General features: G+C 38.7%; 1 protein-coding gene across 2 annotated transcripts in view; it reads left to right on the forward strand.

Moving 5' to 3' along the window:
* Positions 1-9,574, forward strand: part of GRID2 (glutamate ionotropic receptor delta type subunit 2) — a 673,180-nt gene that overhangs the window by 405,247 nt on the left and 258,359 nt on the right. For both annotated transcript variants that reach the window (XR_004496988.1, XM_015625795.2), the window contains exon 4: positions 3,279-3,484. Coding sequence is in view for 1 of the 2 variants with exons in the window: in XM_015625795.2 (XP_015481281.1) it covers positions 3,279-3,484 (206 nt within the window). In the remaining variant the exon portion in view is untranslated. The remainder of the gene's footprint in view (positions 1-3,278; positions 3,485-9,574) is intronic.

The following is a 9,574-nucleotide window of genomic DNA, read 5'->3' on the forward strand; positions in this document are numbered from 1 at the left end:
CTATTAGAAAGATGATTCCACAGTTCAGTGTGGATATGTGCCACTTTCAGACAATCCACGCAGGAAAGATAATGCTGCCCATTCAGTGGCAGCATCTGTTCTTTGGCATACGCTTTGAATATGATCATTGCTAGTGACTCGCTGCTGAAATATGGGAAGTACCATCATGATTTAAATAACATTTAAATTGCAGGGTATTTTCATGTGCTTTCTGCTGTTTCACAGGGGCAGGTGAGCACCACCAGTACCTCCATTCTGCTACGGGGTAAGCTGAGGTATAACCAGAGTTTGTATTTATTTCCTGGCCATGTCTCTGTGTTGTACCAATGCCAAAGACAGAAGTAACAAAGAAGAAATAGGAATCCTGGTTTGGTACATTTTCCATTAGAATGGTGGTGTTTTCCTACTAGAATATCACACAGATGCAATACAGTTGGCACGGTCACCTAATAAATGCAGAAAATAATACTGGATCTCTTTTGTCCCATCATTTAGTGAAAATTATATGTTTATTATATGTTTATATGCAGATCTTCATGGCAAAGAAAACCATTTGATCCCGTAATCTGGCTTCTGGGTCAACACAGATTGTGCAGAATCAGTCAATAACTCCAGTGTGTTTATAACTTCAGGTCAAGTGAAATGATGTTCTTGTTTTGAAAAGGGACCAATGAAACTTTGGTTGTTCCTGGTCACCCTGTTCTGCTGCCAGGAAATGTATCAGTTCATGAGACAGAATTTAAGTCTTTAAAAAGGCTTTTATAGCCTAAGTAAATTTTCTTCCTGATATTTTGATAGTATATTTAGATCCCATCTACATGTGTTCCTTGTGCTTCAGTGATTTTGACTTCAACCAGTCAGTTTTACCCATTATATGATTTAATTAGTCTGATTCTGAGTAATCATCAGAGTGTGTGAGCCTCAGAAACTTTAGAATGAAGGGGTTAAAGCAGAAAGAAGTTATTTTATCTATCATTTGCATAAAACTAGACATATTTGTAGCACTTCAAATAATCTTGTTGGTATTTAAAGTGCCAAAAATTTCTAACATCTCTGATTAGATTGAATCTAATTTTCCTGATTTAGATATTAAATAGAAGCTGTAATTAGTATCTGATTCTCTTATGGAACTTTATTTTTAGGGCATGCGTGTATTTTATTCATGGTTAAACTATCCTACAAGTGTTTAGTAATACTGATATTTTGGCAGTGTCTGGAGAGTGAGGTTTTGGTGATGAATGTCTGAAATAGCCTAGATGCCTAAAATATCATTTCTTTCCAGTTCATGGTATTTTGGAGCTCTAGACAGAAGACCCAGCTTGCTGATTGTGATGGACTTCCAGGACTAACCCTGTTGAATTATTCTTGTGTACTGTTTGATTCTGAGCTATCGCATGGCTACTTCTTCGTAATTTGAAACATCTCAGTGAACTGGTGCTGGAGGAGGATGGCTGTCTGTAACATTTGCTAGTTAGTTGATCTTTGCTGGTGATGCAGGCAGGGCATTTTTTCTCGTGTAAGGGCTGAACTTTGTTTTCCTAATATTGTGCCTTAGATAAAATACTGTTTGTGGCACCCCGCCACCCTACCCCACCCCTAAAAAGACCAGGAAGCACGGGAAGTTGATAGGTCAAGACAAAAGGTCTGAGCAGCCAAGCTGTTGTGGAAGTGTAATTGGAAGCTTTCTCAACTCTAAGAGGCCTCTTGCAGACACATAAGAAGCCTGTCACTTCAGGTCTGACCAGTCCCCTGGAAAATGAGTGACTGAGACAAGCAAAGGGGGAACTGCAGTCCCTCAGAGACTGGATCTAAGACTGTGCATCTAGGAGAGACCAGATTGAGTATTCCAATGGGAGAAATATTTTTCTGGTGATTTTAACCACAAATGCCCTCCTAAACCTGAGGAAACCTTGTTTTTTGAAGAAATGTTTCTTCAGAAATTCCTGTTTATGTGGGGTTACTGATTTCCTTTCTTTTTCTCCTTTGCTTTTCCCATAGTGTGTGCTTCAGCTAGTGTCTGTTGTGTTGACTCTAAGGCTGTTTCTTTTTCCCTTAACTGAGAGCAGTTGGGTGTGTGGGAGGCTTGCATGCTGGTAAGGAAGGAAGGATGACCTGCTGAATGTCCTCTGGGACAGCAGGTCACAGTGACTGCTGGAGGGATGTTAGGGAACTGGTGGCTTAAATCCTGATAACAGATTGAGACTGCAGTGGTGACTAGGGATAGTGAGGACTCAGTGAGGCTGAAGGAATTTTCCTCAGGTCCAGAAAGCCCTGATCTGACTTGTGGAGTCATTGAATGATTTTAATTTTTAAGCATAAAGTTTGGAGTTAAAATCATTCAAAAGAGCACAGGGAAAGAAAAAGTCAAGTCTGCTTGTGAAATTCAGTACTGGAAAAAGCCCTTCCAAAGGCTTGGGTCAGCTAGAGGCAGCATAATAATTTGAAGAGTACCCAGACATTTCAGTTTGGTAGACTATAAATATATTACAAGCCTGGTAATAAACTCAGTCAACATTTTGCTGATCAAGTCTTCCTTTCTAAGTCATTCTTAAAGAGGGGTTTATCCCGAGTGAACCAGTTTGCTTCCAGCAAAAGTTTGCTCCCAGAGGAGCAGTTTGCCGGGGAAAATTTACTAAACTCAGCCAGTGGCATCAGATGAGAGCAGGAAGTATCATTGCAACAACTGTACATCTGGCTTTTGTTTTGTTTCTGAAGGAAATAATAGTTGTGAGGTTTAGAACAACATTGAGACTTTTTGATGTGTGAACAGCCCAAGCTTCACTTAGGAACATCAAGCTACGTAGCATAAATAATATAGTTTTGACAAAAACATTCTGTTTCACAAAAAAAAAACCAATCTGCTTCCTGCCTTTCTCCTCCTCAGTTGTCCTCCAAAACCCTTGCTTGGAGGAAGAATTGTGTGATGGTCACCATGGTCCCATTTCCCTATATGGATTTCAGTGTGAAAGTCCTTTAAGAAAGATTAGGACAAAGTGTGATGCTTGAATGGCCAAATTAGGAAAATTGCTAGATGTGTTTGTAGGTTTGTTTTGTAATGGCTGCTTTGGACAGTAGCTATTGTGTGGCCATTCTTTCTTCTGTTTTAGTACTTTAAGAAGTGCAGTAAGCATAGCTCAGGAAGAGGTTTAATGAATATTAAGGGAAAACCTGTGGGGATCTACCTGACAAAATGTTTCTGTGAGATAAATTGAACAGCTACTTGTGTCTTTTTTTTCCACTTACCAACTAACATCTTGTTTGCCTTCTGATTTTTCTAGATATCCGTGGAATACAAGAATTTTTAGACAAAGTGTCTCAACAGGGAATGGATGTAGCATTACAGAAAGTAGAAAACAACATCAATAAAATGATCACGGGGCTCTTTGCCACTATGAGAATAGAAGAACTGAACCGCTACCGGGACACCCTGAGACGTGCCATTCTCATAATGAACCCTTCCACAGCCAAATCATTCCTGACAGAGGTATGTATTTTAATAGAGGTTATCTTCCTCTTTTGCTGACCAAGACCACAGCGGTCTGCCAAAAGATTTAGTTTTTTATTTGACTTCATAATGGTAATCAAAAAAATGCAGGTAAGCCCCCCAAGTAAAAGTTTAAATATTCTCTATTCAAAGATCAGCGTGCAAGGGTGTTTATTCTTGTTCTTAAATGTGCATGTACATTTAAAGAGAGAACAAGTAAAACCACATGAACAAAAGCATTTAGGAAATATGCAGAAGAATTACCCCTCAGGCTTCTCTTTGAAGCTCAAAGGTACTGTATTGCCATTGTGACTCCCACTAGTGACATATTTACAACTGAAACTTTTATTATTATTATTATTATTTAGAGAAATATATATAATACGTATTTGTGGATAAAATGTGTTTACCTAATTGCAGTTCTGGTTTTTTTTTACATAAAATGATGTTAGTAATGTTCTCTTATTTGCCACTGAGTAGAAGTAAGGTAATGGAATATATGAAAGATTTGATTTGCATGAAGAATTTGAGATGATAGATTAAAGTCATGTTTTCAAGCAATATGGACCAGATTTTCAAAAGGTTCTTAGGGATTTAGAGACAGAAGATATTGCATTTGATGATGAGTTATACAGTCTTTTTAAATGAGTGGCATGGTTCTTTATACATGGCACTGTGCTTTTTCAAATGTGGTTTTGCATGTATGTATATCCTTCATCATCAACCAAGACTTAAAAATCTCTGTTTTGTTTCATGGACATACACATTCTATCTTAATAGATAATTAAAATAATTGCTCTTTGGATCTGTTTCTAACTTGCATTACTTTTCTTCTACACTTTGCTATTACCTTGGTCATAAGAAATTCAAGCTTAAAACCTAGTTTGCATAAAAATTACTGCATATCCAGTCTCAGGTAAATGCCTTTTAGGAACATTAGCTAGAAGTAGGCTTTCTTGTCTTTTTTTTCAAAATTTTGTTTGCCCTTGGTTTGTTTTGGCTGGGTGTTTCAATGTCCTTGTTACACAGTTGAAGCTTGCTAATTGTGAGTAATGAGGGTCTGCTGCTCTATCTAAATGTGTGTAGTGCTTCATAAGGCTTAAAGAATTTGTGGACATGTTTAGATTGTTCTGCAGTGTCTTCATCACCCAAGTGACAAGCATTTAATTTTTTGGAAGTAGGCATTATGAGATATTTTGCATTGAGGCTTGAAAGAAGCATGGCTGGGGGCTCTAACTGCTCTAACTCAGCAAAACAAAACTCCTGCATTGCTCTTACAGAGAAACACACTTTTTAAAAAAAGATGTATTTGATAATTTATTTTTACATGCTTAGGCATAGTAACAAAGCTGTTGTCATCTTTTGAAGTTATCATGTGTGTGCTGCCAAGAAAATAAACAATTTACTTCAGCGCTCTTATTTTGGCACTGGCCACTCAATGAGTTAATGAGCTAATTCCAAAAGTCAAAAGACCAGTATAAAAAAAACTAAACCAAATCCTCTGTCCCTCTCCCTCCAAAAAAACTTAGTATCCTAAACACCAAAAAATTCCTGAAAAAGAAGAGACTCCCAATGTTCCTCTTTTTCTGCAATCTGTAAATCTACCAGGGAAGGTCATTATCTTCTTCTGCAACTGTGGTTCAAAGAGAGACTCTCACATCAGCTCCCTATTGCAGGTTTTTGCTAGGATAGCAGCATTTAATTGGAGCATGATATGTGACTGGTAAACTGACAGCAGGAGCCTCTTAATAGGAAATGTTACTCAAACAGAAGTGTGATTATTGCCATAGCTTATTTTGTGTTGGTGATAGGAAATGAAGTAAACAGAGGAGATCCAACACAGTCTTTCACAAGAAGTTTGCAGGGGTTGCTTTTCCAGTGGATATTAAAAACTGTTTTTTTGAGTCAAACCAGCAGCTGTACTGTAGGGGCAAAGAAATTATAAACCCCTATGGACTGCCAGTGGGCAAAGATATTCCTAAACAATTTAATGGTCATGCTGATTCCAAAGCCTGTGCCTAGTGCTTGGTCAGTTCATCTGCGAAATTCAGTGTTACCTACTGGATTTGGTGTGTAAACCTTCTGAAGATAGTATGAAAAAAACTGCATATGCAGAAAGCCCTTGGGTTCTTTCTGCCCAGTAGAAGCTTTTGGCTGCCTAGCTAGATTCAGCTGTCTGCTTCTCTCCCCAGACCTCACATAATCTCTGCTGCTCGGTCCCTTCTTAGATGACTGCTCTGGCTGAACCCTGTCATTGTTTAGCTGAGAAGAGGGTTCATTCACTCTGCAACAGCTGTAGTAAGCGTGGTCTTGATTACTATGCAAGTAACAACTATTCCAGGGTAAACAGTCAGACACTGGCCTGTGTAAATAAGCAGTCTGTAAACTGGAGTTTGCTTGTGTAGAATTTATCTTTGTTCATATTCTTTGAAATTCTGTTTCAAATCTTTCTCTTCTTATTTTTTTTTTTTAAGCAGTATTGCTTTTTTATGTTAGGCACTTCTTTCTCTCCAGCTCTTCTATCTCTAGAGCTTGCAGAGATGAGATCTGTACTTATACACTTAATAAAATGGAGATTAAGAAGTAAATACACTTCTCTGGCTGTGGAAATAAAAGCCTACCTTCTCTTTAAACATTATGTATTAATTTGCCCTCTATACAGCATGGAAAGACAGGAAGCTTTGGGAGCAAGTATCACAGCATTTCTCCTTACTGGGTGAAGTATTAATATAAAGTGAGAGGGAGGGACCAGCCAGATTCACAAATGTCCTTTGTTTCTTTGATTTTGGAAGAGTAGAAGGGAAAAAAAATTCTTCTGAGTGAAATTCGCTGGGGCTAAGGAGTGCAGAGTTATGGAGCCAGCAGAGACTGGCACCTCTCCACAGATGAGTCTGTGGCAGCATCTAGGAAAATACTTTGCCAGAGATATACTTGTGACTTCTTCAAGATTTTTTTTCTGCTGCAATTCTTCTCTACTCTCAAAGAGTTTCCCAGGTCCCACAGGTGAAGCAAAATATTCCCATGGAAACTTTTGCGGTTACTAAATATGCTCCTGTCTTGCACAAAATTTGCTAGCACAAAATCTGATAGCACTGGTGATGGATGTGAACTGTGTGTCACTTTTTTGCTTTGTACTTTGGGGTGGGGATTTTATTTTTTTTGGTATGTGTTCTGATTCAGAATGACTATGATGGATAGGGAATAATAAGACGTCCTTAAATGAGATGTCCTTGCCAGCTCAGCATGACAACAAAAATCAAGGGCTTCAAAAGTCAAGTGTGACAAGTCTGGGTAGGAGCAGGATCAGGCCAGGGAAGTCAGGTGGCAACAGAGGCTCTGGGGATAACAGATCAAGTTTGAGAAGTAAGACTGTGGGAATCAATACTTTAGGACACAAGCCAGATGTCCTCCACTGGGCCAGAATGCTGTCAGTACATCTCTGCTTTCAGGTTTTTTTCTGTTTAGCTAAGGAAGCTACCTTATAACTTGAGTGCAGATATGTGAATGTGTTCTTCTGTATGATGACTCCAGGAGCTGGTAACAGGGCTACAAAGGAGGGACAATGCAGTTGATTAATTTATTTACTTATAGAGTTATGTATTAACACATTGAAAATTCAGTAATCCATGTGTGAAAGCGCCCTAGCATCAGCCAGGGATTTTGCTGGAGTTTTGACAGGCAAGTTCTGGAAGGCCTTGGTGTAGGAGCTGAAGACACTGCTGCCTCCAGCCTCCCCTCAAAGGAGGAATTACCAGCCAGCAACCTCAGCAGATGTGACTGTGTATCTTCCTGCCCCTTGCAAGGTCCCTTCTCGTGCCTCTGTTGCAGGGGTTACAAAGGGAGGTGAGAACACTTTTTAGCTGTGCCAGCAAGATTCAGCAGTTTATCCAGGAAAATTTTCAGAGCATTGACAATGTGTATAAGCCAGCAAAGCTCTTTGAGGCTTGACAACCTCAAGCCATCAATGCAGTGAGCACTGACACTTCCCAGGTTGGGGATTACTACTTTTCAACTCACTCTACACTACATGGTTTGTGTAAATTAAAATATCTATTATTTATTATTGCAAAGGTTCCACTCTTCAACAAACTTGAAGTCACTGAACCCCATCATGTCCAGACTTCAAGCATGCTGGAAATATTGGAAATGTCTACTGTTAAACATCTATTAAAAGTTAAATTCATCTGCATGACAGAACTGGGTTATAATTATTGAAAATGTATTCAACAGAATTAGCTGCTGCCAAATCTGAAAGTTACAGCAAATAGGTCCTGTATGTTGGCCTGTGTGTATGTATTTTGTTTATTGCCCTAACTTCTGTAGGTGCTGTTTTATTTTTCTACATTATTTTCAAAGAAAATTAAAATCTTGTAGCTTTCAGCATTAGTATAGTCTACTACTCATGATTTTGAAAATAAATTTCCTTTTTCCTATCCCAGGCTAATGTGGGACAGTACTTAAATAAGATTATCTTGGATGAAAAAACACTACACTGCTACTTTCATGAATAAAAGAACTCCTTATAAATGAAATGGTAAAATATACAGGGAAAATAGAATGAAGCCTATAAATCAAGTACTGAAGAGATCTTGCCATGTGTGAGCAAGAAAAAGAAAAAAAAAAAAGGAAAGAGTGTTTAAGGAGCAAATGTAATTTAAATTGCCTCATGTAATTGAACTTTCAACATGCTTTTACTCATCGTTACTGTGGATAGAATGAGAAGTAACATTTATTCTGTGAAACAAGATTATTTCTGATAGCAAATGTCCTGGTTTTTATTATATTTGATTTTTGTCTCTCTGTTGAAAAAACTAGTTAATTTTAAATGTAATTATTTGAGAAATACATGTTTTTTTCATGTAGTAAGATAGTTATTGTTTTACCAGGTATTAGATCTGATCATGAAGGAATCATGAATCATTTAGATCTAAAGACAGGGATCTGTTTTAGTGTTACATAGTGCTCTAACCAGGCTTATTTCTTTAAGTAACATATTTACTGAGAATTAGGAAAATTTATTTAACTTTTCCAAAAGGTTAATTCAGCCTTTGTGTGTCCAAAGTTCATGGCAACTTAGTCTTTTCTCTTTTTTTGTTTTTCTTTTTTATTCCCCCTTTTTTAAAAAAATCTTATTTTGTGATGCTCTTTTTATTTTACATACATGCTAAAGATGACTAGGACAAAAATTAGCTGTTTTGTTTTTTATTCCTTTTTATTAATAAGGAAAGTGATTCTGTCTTTAGTCAAAAGCATGACATACAGATATGAGGTGAAGTGAATGAAGTTGAAAATAGAATTTAAGAATCTGATGCACCCACGCGCCAGTTCCACTGAAACCTGTAGTAAAAATTCAGATGGTTCCAGTGGGAGCAGATGGCAGTGATTTTTGTTCAGGTGTGGACAGAAAAGACACATAGCAGGGAGAGGTAGAAGACTCCAGACAAGAGTCAAGTCCACGTAATTCATATAATCTGCTGTGTTTGAAGGTACCCACAAGGATTGTCAAGTCCAGCTCCTGGTCCTGCATGGGACGCCTGAGTCACACCATGTGCCCAAGCATGTTGTCTAAATGCATTTTGATCTCTGTCAGGTTGGTGCTGTGATCACTTCCCTGGGGATCCTATTTCAGTGCCCAAACACCTTCTCAGTGAAGAACTTTTTCCTGATATCCAACCTGATAACCAAACATCCCCTGACACAGCTTCAGGCCGTTCCTTCAGGTCCTGTCATTGGTGACCACAGAGAAGATATCAGTGGCTGTCCCTCCTGTTCCCCTCATGAGGAAGCTGTAGACTGCAATGAGATCTCCCCTCAGTCTTCTCTCCAGGCTGAACAGACCAAGTGACCTCAGTCTCTCCTCATACGGCTGGTAACAACCCTTCATGATGTTCATAGTCCTCCTTTGGATGCTCTCTAATAGCTTAACACGTTCTTCTATTTCTCCCTTGCATAGCTGATGCTGTGCCTGATGTCCTCCAAGACAAGGTTGGCCCTCCTGGCTGCCAGGGCACTGCTGACCCATGTTCAACTTGCCATCAACCAGGACCCCCAGGCCCCTTTCCACAGTGCTGCCTTCCATCATCTCATTCC

Source organism: Parus major, chromosome 4 (assembly GCF_001522545.3).
Source record: "Parus major isolate Abel chromosome 4, Parus_major1.1, whole genome shotgun sequence".
In the NCBI taxonomy this organism is placed as follows: domain Eukaryota; kingdom Metazoa; phylum Chordata; class Aves; order Passeriformes; family Paridae; genus Parus; species Parus major.